Source organism: Cydia strobilella, chromosome 15 (assembly GCF_947568885.1).
Source record: "Cydia strobilella chromosome 15, ilCydStro3.1, whole genome shotgun sequence".
In the NCBI taxonomy this organism is placed as follows: domain Eukaryota; kingdom Metazoa; phylum Arthropoda; class Insecta; order Lepidoptera; family Tortricidae; genus Cydia; species Cydia strobilella.
Window position 1 is genome coordinate 16,957,724 of NC_086055.1, and position 14,582 is coordinate 16,972,305.

The 14,582-nt window shown below is 37.1% G+C and overlaps 1 protein-coding gene across 1 annotated transcript in view; it reads right to left on the reverse strand.

The window, feature by feature from the left end:
* Positions 1-14,582, reverse strand: part of LOC134747966 (uncharacterized) — a 41,954-nt gene that overhangs the window by 16,757 nt on the left and 10,615 nt on the right. The window contains exons 2-8 of the mRNA XM_063682644.1: positions 11,720-11,988; positions 10,442-10,628; positions 9,150-9,291; positions 7,349-7,527; positions 1,417-1,633; positions 1,141-1,296; positions 224-589 (exon numbers count right to left, since the gene is read on the reverse strand). Coding sequence (XP_063538714.1) covers positions 224-589; positions 1,141-1,296; positions 1,417-1,633; positions 7,349-7,527; positions 9,150-9,291; positions 10,442-10,628; positions 11,720-11,988 — 1,516 coding nt within the window. The remainder of the gene's footprint in view (positions 1-223; positions 590-1,140; positions 1,297-1,416; positions 1,634-7,348; positions 7,528-9,149; positions 9,292-10,441; positions 10,629-11,719; positions 11,989-14,582) is intronic.

Sequence of the window (14,582 nt, forward strand, 5' to 3'; positions counted from 1 at the left end):
GAATCGTCATTTAAAATAGTATGGACGATAATAATGATCCAATAAGTGAAGATTATTTATTATTTCATATTTAAATAAATAAATAAATAAAAGATTATGTAGATATTTTAGCCTGCTAATCTTTGTCTAAGCTTACTCTCCAACTAGAGAACTTGTTTAATTTATAAATAAGCATTTACTTGTTTAATTTTATTTTGCAATGACAAAATAATTGTAAAAGTACCTGCAATGTTAGTAGAAAGCGCCGTAATAGCTGTATCAATCCCACCAGGCGTCGCCACACAAGACTTGAAAGACGCGTCCCTATTATCGTCCACTAAACTATTCTTCAGCTCAAGAGGACTGTCCTTAAAGTCAATAGCCCTCGGCACGTTGTCAGTTTCTTGGCGGTTGTTGATCGGTGTGCGCGCCATGGTGTCCGGGGTTCGAGTGGTGTTAGGGGTCCGATCCGTGGTGTTCGAAGTTTGGGAGGTGTGGGGGCTAAAGGCGTTCTGTTCGAAGCGATTGATGAGAGCTTGGAATCGGGGGTTGACGTTGAAGCGGGCTTTCGTTGGACCGGGGGTGAGCATGCGTTTTGGTTTGCGGAACACTGGAAAAATGTTTGACATGAAAATTATTTACTGCTTTTAGAAATTGAAAGAAATCATAAGCAATCATATGCTTTAGATGGCTGATTGGAACCGCAACACTACAAATCATTTCAATAGAATAGACCTTATATTGTTGCAATGAGGTTAACATTCGATTGATAAGCGTCGGTAGCTTAAGTAGTAATTAAGAGAATCAGGCATTACTTTGCGGAAATCCATATTGGTTAAAACAAATAATTGCTTTTCATTGCTGTGCTTTGCATGCAATTAAAATGTTCCCGATCTCCCACCAAAAGTACAAAAATCGACACGTTTTCCCCTCTTTGCGATGCATCATTTTATTTACGGTACAAATCTCTTTTGAGCCGTGGCTCGGGCTGGAAGACATTATCATCAGCAAACTTGACTCACTTGGTCCCGCTCTGCAATCTCCGCGCTGCCCACCCGCGGGCTCGATATAGAGCTGTTGAGTTTAGGCTTACTGCCAGACTGTTCCCGATGTTCTGTGTTTTCTTCAGTTGGTTCTGTTGATATTAATGTCGTTACTAACCTCTCTTAAGCCGCGGCTCAGGCTGGAACACAGTATCATCGGCAAACTTGACCCGTTTGGTCCTAGTATCCTGCTCTGCACTGTCCACGCTGCCCACGCGCCGGCTAGAGATGATGCTCTTCAGTTTAGGCTTGCTGCCAGACTGTTCCGGTGTTCTGTGTTTTCTTCAGTTGGAGTTGTTGGTCGGTTGATTGGTTGGGTTGGGTTAGTTGGGTTGGAGTTGGTGTTGGGTTGGTTGGTTGGTTGGTGGGTTGTATTGGCATTATTGGTACTAACCTCTCTTAAGCCGCGGCTCAGGCTGGAACACAGTATCATCGGCAAACTTGACCCGTTTGGTCCTAGTATCCTGCTCTGCACTGTCCACGCTGCCCACGCGCCGGCTCGAGATGATGCTCTTCAGTTTAGGCTTGCTGTCAGACTGCTCCGTATTTTCGGTGATCTCGCCGGTTGGCTCAGTTGGTTCGGGTTCTGTCTGCTCTGTAGGTTCCTCTGTCTATAACGATTAAAATTTAAGCTGTTATTAAACTAACACTGAAAGAAATGTTTGCATAACAACACCAATAGTAGATTGTGTTACAAGGGAGCAAAATGATGTCATTTTTACGGCAAAAATAGTGTCCTAGAAAGAAAAGTGTTACTTTGATCCCTCCTAGAAGGGAAGAAAAGTGCCACTTTGATCCCTCCTAGCAGGGAAGAAAAACCCCTTTTTCGATTTGGTGATGTGAAAAATATTTTTCTATCCTCCGGCCGGAAAGCGTCAATTTTCGGCCCACTGAGCTAAACTAAGTTGCTGCTATCCGGCTCTGTCGAGCAGAAAAATAGTATATGCAACTCGGTCAGTAAAAAAGAAAGTCTCAGATCACATGTAACCAAAGACATTTCTTATTTTACTGCACTAGGTATGTAATGAGGTACTACCTCTACCTACTTACACAAAAATTGGGACTTGCGAACATTACGTGTCGCCGGCGGTCTTAGGATATTAATAAAAATTTATTTCCCTAGTAGTACTTAAGTTGTTATTTTTGAATTAGGTACCGTAAAATGGGATAAGTAGGTTTCACGGGGAGAGTTGGGTTATGAATGGGGAGAGAAGGTTTGAAAGGGAGGTGAGATGGGTTTTTAGGGTTTCTGCTACAAAAATAATGTATTCTAATTTAAAATGGAGCTATAGTAATACTCATATTAAAAAAAATCGATCCAACAATCTTCCAAAATCACCTTTATATGAAAACCCACCTTACCCCAATTACGAGGGACTACGGGGTGAGGTGGTTTTTCCTGCTTATCGTCAAAGTTATGAAATGGAACTACCCAAAATAAAGTGGGTATGTCCTTAAACTATGTCCAAAAGAGAGGTATGGGCACTGCGAATGACATCTCGCTTTGTGTGGTAGGGCACAGGACAGCAGATGTCATTCCAGATCTAGAGCAGAGCCCAACTGGGGAAGTACCTCCACCTTACAGAAAACCGCAGCCAAATAACACTAGACCCTACTCATAGTGTTGTGTTCCTGCCGGTGAGTAAGGTTGCCAGAGCTCAACGAGGGAGAGGAGTGTTAGGGTCGGCAACGCGCATGTAACTCCTCTGTAGTTGCAGGCGTACATAGGCTACGGAGACTGCTTAACATCAGGCGGGCAATATGCTTGTTTGCCACCGACGTAGTATAAAAAAAAACTAAAATACAAACGTCCCGAACACTTATTATATACACCATTTAGTTTGCATATGTAAAAATAAAATGTTATCGAGGTTTGAATGTCAGTTTTGCTCCTACTCACCCCATTTTACGGTACTCAAAGAGTTCGTTGCAGGGGTCGAAAACCGGTATTTGCTCCATACAAAAATACCGGTATTATTAAGTTCTTTTTCGTTCTTTTGTTTATAATTTCATTTTTAATGGGACGTTTTAATAATGCAAAATTGTTTTCTAAATACATGATTCAGTCCTACGTAATGAGCATAAAAAATCAAAATATTGGGCTATTTCGGGGTTTTAAAAAAATACCGGTTCCGAGCCCTGGTTCGTTGGTTATATTGTTCACTATAGAAGAATTGATAGTCGATTACATACTTTTGGCAGCGACTCGAGATAATTTCCTTTAACATGTCAGAGATTGAATAGAGTCGCACCAAGCCTAATTTGCACCATTTGCAATGTCAGAGTGTGAAAGTGACATAATAAACATTTACATTAGGCAAAAAGAATAGATAGTATAGAGGGTTACTGTCATAGTAAATTTTGTAGTCACAGTAAATTTACTGCCATCTCGACACACGATTAAAACTAAAAATTAAAATGTATTAATATATAAATGTATTTTTTATTTTTATATGATTTTGACCCGTGTTCTTTCACTGATATGATAAAATTGTTAAATATCAAACGGTGTCATTAACGCCATCCAGCCGAGAATAGGTGTGGCGCCATCTATCCGAGAATGAATTTATCTTGATTTCCGAGGCCCGTTTTTTCCTTAGACTTTATTCATCTTATATGGAGTTACATATGTCTTTGACATTAGGTGACTTAACTTTTATGATGGCACTTCCACACTGTCAAATTTGGTGCAGAGTTAGCTTAGACGAACTCCTGCAGGAACTCGGACGTTAGTCCCCTCCTGCCGCCGCCCCCCATGCAAAATTATAGCTAAGGAAGTTTGAATCTAATTTGTTGATTTAATTGAGTTGCATTTATTTTGAAATTTTAAGTACTAGATAAATCACATGAGTACATCAAAATAAAATTGAGTGTACATCCTAAAGTATTTTGAGTGGCACGAGACTATAGTCGGGGTCGTACGTTCGAGGTCAAACAGAGAATTACAACGCAACTCGTAAAAGTGAATATAATGGCAATATTATGGCCAAGGTCAAAGTAGAGGTTAGTTCGTGGTCGTTTTCAGGCGATAATTCATGCTAAATGGTCGCATCGATATCTTACGTGGAATGATTAATCACACGAAAATAGGCTCATAATTATTGTCTTAAGAGCTTATCGATTTTGTCACATTTATAAAACAAGTTTCCTTTTGCCTAATGTATGTTTGATAATAGTTATTTGTTATACAAGGGTGCAAAGTTGTATTTTACCCGCGAGTGTTGACATTGAAACACGAGCAAGCGAAAGGATTCTATAGTTGAACTACGAGCGAAGCGAGTGGTTCTAAAATAGAATCCTGAGCGTAGCGAGTGTTTTAACACACGAGAAGTAAAATACATTTGCACCCGTGTGTAACACAAAACTTTTCCCCTCACTATAGCGAGGAAAGTGCAACATCCACAGGCGTTAGGTCATCTTATTGAATCATCTTCATCAACTGGAATCACTAATTTTTTTACGATATTATAACAAAAAATTGGAAATTCTGTACTTTTACGTGAGAAGTTTTTAAGTAGGTAAAATTTTGGTTGACAATGTTGACATTTCTGACGTATGAAATGTCAATGATGCGTTTTGAAATTGCATCGACTTAACTTGTGTGTTCAGAATTATATTTAACACAATTATTAAAAAAACAAACGTTTATTATGGAATTTTAAGGTTTATGACTTAAAATCATTAAATAAAGCTAAATCTGGTATTTTTTATTAGATTCTCAAACCATTTATTGAATGATAATTAATATCGAACGAACCATTATTATGAGCGTTTTACGTATTGTTATCTGTCAAGCTACTTAAACACGCTCCATCCAAGGTCAAATTACTTTCCCCACTAGTGGATAAAATGCGTTTTTCTCCGCTTGTTTTAAAGGATAAAAGATGGCTTTCCGAGCTGGTGAGGGGAAAAAACATATACAGTACCGGCCAACAATATATCACCATGCTTTTACGGTATAACTTTTTTTATATATTTGTGAGTGACTTCCACCTTACTGTTATAGGTAGTCTAGTAGTATTCCTTTGTACTGGCGATGAGAAAAATTGGTCTCATGTAATGGGTTTTTCATAAAGGTTTTTTTTTTAATGTATTGTTAACTTCATTTTCTTACTAGAGGTTTTTTAGTAATATGCTGAGTATCCTATTGTAATTCATAGTATTTCATTGCAATATTCATCATATACTTGTATATAATGACTAGTAAAATATGCAATCTACAAACTAAACTAACCTTATGTTGTTTACTCAAGCTCATACAAAAACACTCAAAGGTGATATATTATTGGCCGGTACTGTGAGTAGGAATATTATGGTTAATACCTAAACTCAAGTTAGATTACGAATGTCGTAAAAGTACAATAAATATTTATGTTCGGAGATTAAGCTGCCTACGTGTGGGTGTAATTATTTTGATGATTATTGACATACATCTGTTAAATTGTGGGCCTAAGTAAGTAAAGCATAGTGTTACGTAGGCGGAACACTTTTATTTAGTATAATATAATTATGCAAATTTATTCTGATTTCCCGCAAACGTAGCAATTTTAATTACAAGTACACTTGGGAGCAATCAAAACAGGATCACTTTTTACGGGAATTATTGTTAAAGTGAGCCGTTTTCAATGTTAGTTAGTGTAATTCTCATGTCAAATGTTAAATTAACACCTACGTCTTCAAAGTGCGAGATAATGAAAGTAAATAGGTGCTAAACGCGCATGTAACACCTCTGGAGTTGCAGGCGTCCATAAGCTACGGTGACTGCTTACCATCAGGCGGGCCATATGCTCGTTTGCCACCAATGTGGTATTAAAAAAAACTAGAAGCACTTTCTGCTGTAGCAACAGTAAGCAAGATGCAGATGGTAAGATTGCAGTAGCGAGTGTTGCTAAAGTGCTTATAGTTTCATTAGATACTAATTTGGCCATTTTCAAAATTACCCCGCAATCGAAGTTACTCCAATGCACCTTCCTATTTAATTAAGTAAACAAATCGCGTTACGATGAGCGTCATTGTCCCACAGCCATTGTCAAGCGTCCGCGCGCGAAACGCGATTCCAATCCAATCTGATTGGAAGCAACTTTTACACAATTGTCCACTTTTCTGACGGAAAGGATGAATTACAGATTTGATATTGATTCACGATTGTTCGCTAAGCTTGGATAGATTTATGGAATCGTGGAGATTGTGATATTTGTCATTGCGTTAGTGCATCGTAAGGGGCCCACTGACTATCAGTTCGCCGGACGATATCGGCCTGTTAGTTGTTCGGAACTGTCAAATTTTTGTTCTAACTGACAGGCCGATATCGTCCGGCGGACTGATAGTGAGTGGGCCCCTTTACCGAAACTAAAAAGATCAAGTATATTTATAGCAGTAGGTATCTAATATTATATTTGTCTTTGGGTGTTCCGCCGTAATTTCAAATAGAACAGATTTTGATTGAATGAGGTATCTCTAGTTTTGTTTTTATGACACGGAGAACGATTTTTAATAGGAAAAACCTACCTCGTCGGTATACCTTTTTTCAGCGACCTATTTTACTTGTATTTTTCTTTTTACAATTACAGATAAGATTTCGTTTTCTCTTAAATTATTTTAGTAAACCATTGTTTTAGTTACCAAATCTTTACCGTGCTTTCAGCTAAATACAATTATGAAAACACTTGATAAGCGAAGGCCTCTCTAATTTAACAGGTCATTGTGTTCTAATTCGCAAATTGCATGCAGTTGGGGCACGAACGCGAAGAAGCCTCGAAGCGTGACTTGTCGTATACAAGCTACAAGCGTGACTAAACTTGTCAACATTCCAATTCTTCTCATTGACATATTCCGTTTCCTGCTGCATGCAGCATCCTGCAACGCAGCACAGCAATGCTTTCTCAACCGGAATGTAACCTTTATACAGTTACCAAATGTGACTTGTCTTAATTATGTAGCAGTGAACGCGCGAGACGCTTTGTTATACAAACCAATGTGCAAATTAGGTTGTCACTGTAAATTACCTAGATTGTAAAACACTGGCATTTGCAGCGAGCCGGAGGTAAAAGCGGCGGTGCAATCTGAGATGTTATTTATCTCTGCCCTCGTACCGTTAAAATGCAAGGAGCGCGTTTCATTCATTATAAAAGAATTATGTTTATGAGACTAAGTTCTCTTTAAGACAAAGTTATGGTGTGCGACTAAAATATACAATTTGTTGCAATAAGAGGACATTTTTGAGACGCACAGTCTCCATGTCCTGCCTGTCTGTGTGGAGAACAGCGCTCATCAAGTGATGAATATCACGGATTGTGACGGAAAAGTTGGTGTCACGAACATCTTACCCTGTTATCAGGCTGTGGACTGTCAGCCTGCTCGATCTCTGATAGCGGCGAATCAGTCTGTGTGGAAAACATGTCCCATCCTCCAGGTACAGAATGAGTTGGGGTGCTCGTGGTCACGGCTAATGCAGCGGCAGCGAGGGATTGTGGACGGGAATTTGGTGTTGTCATCTCTGCTTCGACTGAAAGCAGATCAGGGTGGAAAACTCGGCTCATACAAACGCAGTTAAAGTTATTGCAATTCTGTCCCACTACAAATAACTGCCATAACTGCCATTGAAAAACTCATTCAATTGTTTACAGTATTTTTATGCAACAAATGAATTCAAACAATTTTTTAAATGGTTATTATGGCCGTTGTGTAATTGTGTAACAGGAGAACACATAAGGAATGGTTAACCATACTGAATAGGGATTGCAATCCGGATTATCCTAAGTTCGAAAATACGGATTTTTCGCCGATTTTGCGATCCGTTTCTAAATCCGGATTTTCCAACCGAAATCCGAATTTTCGGATTTTGTTGTCAAAGTATTGAAAATGCAACTGTTGCATATTTTAACAAGTTTTAATTGTTTAAGATAAATAGTGCGATTGAACGCACCTGTTTCTTACGGTTATTCATCGACATAGAAATAATTAGACTGATAACGCAACGCCCCTAACCATATTTTTCCTAGTTAAACCAGTTAAATAAATAATAATAAATAAATAAATATTATAGGACATTATTACACAAATTGATTAAGTCCTACAGTAAGTTCAATAAGGCTTGTGTTGTGGGTACAGTGGGTTCTTAGAAAACGATATATATAAATAATACACATATTTATGAATACTTAAATATCGTCAATCGTCTTATAGAAAAAAATATTTCATTCTGGATGACATGAGTTTAGATGTAGCTTTGATTGGAATTATTAGGCAAGATACTAAATTACAATTATAGTACAAAATTGTACTTTTTTCTAGGTTGTTACGTTTTTATAAGAATAGTAAAAAAGACGATTTTCATGATATTTTTTTTAATACTTCCAATATTATTTAAGTAAAGGTTACAGTACAGGGTAAAGGGTACAGGATCGGTCGGATTGGCGAGCCTTGGGGGAGGCCTATGTCCAGCAGTGGACGTCTATCGGCTGACGTGATGTGATGTGATGTGATGTGATGATGAAAGGTTACAGTTAAATTTTGAAACAATGTCAAGTAGTGCAGAAGAATTATAAACAGAGATCCAATATAATTAATCTAAAGTTATATATTGCAAATTGCACACAGCTGTATGTAATACAAACGATGTGGCTGTACTTAATAAATAAAATAAATTGTGATTAAAAAGACTGATTATCTCTAATATGGTCGTTTACTTCTTTTTTTCATAGTAGTTAAAAAAAACTACAAAATCCGGATTTTATCCGAAGTTCGGATTTCGGCCGAGCCATTATCCGAAAATCCGGATGTCCCTAAGGGGGCCGGATTTGCAATCCCTAATACTAAACATCCTCAACTGCTTTATGTTTCAAAATTTAGTGAAATTTTACTGAAACGTCAATATTACTCCTCAAAGCGAATTGGGAAATGTTTCTATTACTGATTCTAATATTTCAAAGGACAAATGTTTCGGTCTCTTTGGTAAGATTTTTACACCTGTTATTTTACAATTCCAATACTTACATGTATATAAAATAGAGTGTAATGTTTTGTCTCAGTAATGACCCATTAAGCACTCAAAAACAACGAAAACAGGTCACATTTTATGAAGTAATTTAGTAATTAGTTTTAATTTATTTTGAATGTTACACTTACTAGTCCCAGTGTCAAGGTCCGGTGACCCGCGGCCATCTTCGTCTATCGCTTGCTGCCGAGCTAACAAAAGTTTCTTCACGTGGGGAGTGGCGCTGCGTTTCAGGCGGGGCGTCTTGGACGCCACCATTCCGGTGAATGATACCTTCCAATATTCAAATATTAACTGTATTGAGACAGGTATTAACTAAAGTCTTGATTTTCGAGATGCAATTTACAATCTACAAGGTTTTCACAAAAAAACTAATATATTCCAAAGCTTAGATGATTAATTTGAAGAAAAGTCACATTTCCCGAAAGTGTAATCTAATTTAAACCTTAAATCGGAATGCTTAAGTTTAAATTCTATTGGCTCGTATGTGGTCGATAAATTGCACACAAACAAGTCTTAGTGCTTGAAGATGTTTAGTTTAGTTTAGTTTATTTATCACATGTATACAATTTTCACACAGGTAAAATATACGGACCTTACAGCTTTTACTACTTGTCGTATAATGATCGCCTTTTTTTTGTAATAATAATAATAAGAATTAGAATTGAACATCAGTATAAATGAAGTTACAATTAATATTAACAAAACAATGCAAATAGAAATAAATTAAAAACGCTAAAAGGTCACAATAGTAAAAAAAAAACAATGTCAATACAAGAACACAAGAAAACAATGTAAATGATGTCAATATTTAAAAAATAAATACTGTCTAAAATATAATAAAATAATAAAAAGGATTATTAAATAGATCTAGTACTGTATGTGTATAGTACGCATCAATGTCGGTCATCAATGATGGAGACAGGTTCTCCGATACTTCGCTCGTAGGTACTGACTGTATTCAAGTTAATTTAATTATGATAGTTGTTTGCAAAAATCGCGAAGCGTCTGGTTGACGTAACTGGTGACCGAAGAGCTGGCGGCTTCCTCGCACAACGTATCAGCATTGCGATACAGCGGGGAAATGCCGCCAGCATCCTTGGTACAATGCATCAAGGGCCTATTTTAGATTTAAGCTAGTTATTAATTTCGTTTACGTAGTACCACTGTATATATCTTGTATGTAAATAAATATATATATATTCAAAAAATAAAAAAAAATTATGATAATATTAATGATACCTTCAAGTTTCAAACAATTCTAGTTATAGTCTGATCAATGTAGAAAGGAGTGGATAATGACCACTCATCTCTGCCATATTAGTAACAGCATTATGCTAGAAAATGTCATGAGCTACTGCCACATAAGCTAGGCAAATTTATATTCCAGAAATGACTAAATAATAAAGCATTCAGTATTTACCTTTGGACTTGCGTCTCCATCTTCCGGCTCCGTATCACTGGGTTCATAATCAACTAAAAACTTCCTCCTAACTATAGGAGTAATAACAGCTGTCTTATTATTCTTCTCCACTTCTTCACTCTTATCTTCAATTATCCTCTCATAGAGCGAATCGAAGCGCTCATCTGCTACATTCAAACTCGATTTACTATAAATAAAAATGTTGTTACTGTTACAAAATCTTAAATAAATGGGATATATTATATAAGAATAACTAATTGAGTTTATCCAACTAAGGGAACAAGAAATATAGACATCCGCAAGAGAACAAAGATAACAGATGCCCTGCAGTTTAGTCTGAAACAAAAGTGGAGGTGGGCAGGTCATGTAGCAAGATATCAGGATCAAAGGTGGACAAATCTTGTAACAAAATGGCCAGGCCCAGCTGGAAAGAGAAGAGCGGGAAGGCAAAGAAAAAGATGGGCAGATGACATTGTACAGGCTGCGGGAAAAAAATGGATGGATGTTGCCACCGACAAAGAGAGGTGGAGACAGATGGAGGAGGCTTATACCCTTGGGGACCACTAATGTGGGATAAAGCTAAATAATAATAATAATAAAGGGAACAAATCAAATTATTTTATGTTTTTTTTAAGTAGTCACACTACTATATATATATATAAACTGAAATAAATATCATACAGAGACATATAGCAGACATAGGAGGTGCAAGCAAACACTGCTCGCCCTCAGAGTTGGTCAAAGGCGCCTATCCTTTCAAAAGATAGCATACACCAGAGAATTTGGGACGGGTATCGCCGCGCCGTGGCCGAGTGGTCTAGTGGTAAGGACGTTAGCCGCGTAAGCTGAAGACGCGGGTTCGATTCCTACCTCGGCCACCGATAGACTTGGTCACTTTTTCTTTAGTGTATGATATCTATTTCAGTTTATAATAGAGTTCTATATATATGTTACTTACAAGTATAAAACTTAAAAACTAAATCTAAAAATAAATAAAAGTTTTTTTAGGGTTCCGTGCCCAAAGGGTAAAAACAGGACCCTATTACTAAGACTCCGCTGTCCGTCTGTCCGTCTGTCCATCTGTCTGTCTGTCACCAGGCTGTATGAACCGTGATAGCTAGACAGTTCAAATTTTCACATTTGATGTATTTCTTTTGCCGCTATAACAACAAATACTAAAAAAGTACGGAACCCTCGGTGCGCGAGTCCGACTCGCACTTGGCCGGGTTTTTTTTAATCTGAACCCGGACCTATTTATTAAGTAGGTATATAAATTACCTGTTGTCAACCAGTTCTGAAAGGCTTGTGCATTTGTCTATATCAATCAGCTCATCCATGGTTGTGAACACTTTTTCGCACTTAGAGCAATGCAGAGGTAGATGCTCCTCTAAGTGGATGAGGAAAGCCGGACAAAGTTGGTCCGGTTGGCAGAGGAAGGGATTTTCGCGGCAGATGGGACAGTCGTAGGGGAGATCGTGGGCGGTTCGCTCGTGTCGCCGGCGGCAGTCGGCGCAGCAGAATACAAGTTGGCAGACTATACAGGTCACCTAGAACATAATAGTTTAGGGTTTTAGGAAAAAGTAACGCGAGTCACTTATTCATTAATGTTCCGTTCATTGTCATTAAGTATCATATTATACTTCAATGGTTCTCTTTAAGTAATAATATATCTTCTATATCTCCATCATCATCATTAACTTACGAGTTATTCTCTTGTCGGTGGAGTATCTTCCAGCTTTCCCTATCCCGCGCCAGCTCTTTGACTTTTTGATACGACACGACCCCTACTTTTTCTTTCACTTGATCTAAAAAGCTGCGTCTGGGTTTTCCTCTACCCCGCTTCCTTCCTATCCGCCCCTCCAGGATAGTTTTAAAGAAGTAGTCGTGTCGAATGAATCTCCAAGTTGTGTTATTTTTTATCCCTAGACATATAGACACTTAAATTTGTATTTTTGTTAAATAATACCCGAAAATTTTCTTTTGTCCTTGATCCGCAGTGGACTAAGTGGGCAGGGGGCCAAGTGGACACTGGACAGACTGGGCAGTGGGCTTAATCGCTCACGCCCAACAGGGACGTAATGGACAACGGCCTGAGCCCACTTCACATTCCATTGATACGTAGATGTAAACAGCGATTGCTCTTACGGTGGACAAACGCTGATATATACGGAATAAAAAACATAGATATGTCAGAGGAATTTATTATGAATAAGTTTGCTTTTAGTCGAATAAAAGTAATAAACATAATGATTTAAACACCATCTGGCAAATATTTTTGTACATGATAACTTCTTAAAAAAATGTTATTAATAGTTTTGATTTACAGTGATTTCAAGTCTATACCAGAACAGGTGGCGCGTGGCGCAGTAAAAGACTGTTGTGTCGTGTTGGTTAGTTTGTAAGATTATTTTTATTGGCCTTTTTTGCCTAAAAATAAATGATCTTCGATTTTTGTGATATGTTTTTAAAATTAATGCTGGTAAAACACTTAGTCATGACGATAGTTGATAAAGAAAAGACTAAAATTTTCTGCCGAATTGACGACTTACCTACATTACTCGTAGATTACTAAAATCGTGGTTGCTTTTTAACACTCAGCATCAGAATTACCTCACAACGCAGGTGAATGTCTAACAGGCCAATTCGAGTTTTAGTTATTCGATATGGCACTGATCTGTCAGTGTCATAAGTGACATTTCTTCAACCAATAACGTCACGTTTGACACTAACAGATCAGTATCATATCGTAAACAGATTGAATAACTAATTGGCCCGTATAATGAACTAAGCACACCTTCACTATTGTCAGAACAAGAGCGAGCGGAGATCATTTCAAACAGCTCGCCTGCTTAGTGACTACACAATCGCGTGAAGCGTAATTATAAACACCTCGTTTAACATCAGATCTGTCAATATCATAGTGTAAACATCATCAAGATATAATTAGCCGATATTAATAGCAAACTGCGATGAAAGATACACGGATTACTCGTATGGTTGACTTAGTAAACAAACAAATTGGATCTACTAATTTAGTAATTTAGCTCAGCTTCGTTAATATTCGTTTACCGTAACATGTCTCTGAAATTTGTAGATCAGTGAGATGAAAGAAAATCGTGCTAAAAATAGTAAATTCATATTAAGTAGCAGAAATAATATGAGAATACATTATGTGTGTAAAAATTGCCATTTTATTTAGTGGCGTACTTTCATTTATTAATTTGTATTGCATGCGATAAGACGTTTTACATACTTTCTTTCCATCACCGCTCTACAGAAAAGATATGATATGATTTATCACCTTAAATTAGTTGCAAGAGTTTCCCTGTAATATTGTACCAAACCGAAAGTTTAGGGTTTGGGATATGATTTCGTATATTTAATTTTATTTATAAGTTTTTGGCAAAAATTTAATTTTTTATACAAGCTTTTATCGCTGACTGTACTTTTCTTTCCAAAGGGAACTAATACTCGAGACAATTCTGACCCCAAACACAATTCGTTTGCGTTGTTTTATCACAGAATTCCTATGGCCATAACCTGTCTCCATCATCAGATCAGCTCCATGTCATCATAATATTGCATTGTCATCCGATTTACATATGTATGCAAGAATTCAGCTGAATCGGAAGTCGGGAAGTGGGTCAGATTTAGCATCTAAGTACTGACCCACACTAACAAAATAACATAATATATGTAGTACATACATACATGTTTCATACAAGTTTTAAATGAATTGTGATTAAACTGACATAATTATACTTACTTATTTATATTTATGACATGTAAAATTTGTAATTTTAACAATAAAGGAATATGAATATGAATGCATAATAAAATATAATCTTATAAAATATGTACATATTCGTAATAAGCTCCAAATGCGCTTAGAAATGTTAAAATAGTTTCTGTGTTTATACATAAACGCATGTTAACTGTAACATCAGTTAATAACAATAAAAAAATAAAAACAATCCACTCATAATCGCTTGTCCTTATCCGTCATTTTGACATTTGTGTTTGTAAGAAAGGGACAAAAACAGAGATTTGCTAAGTTTTATGAATAAGGGGATTAAAAATTTTACCCTATTTTTCGGCCATTGTAAAACATTCCCGCACCCACAACCCCGGGGTATGATGA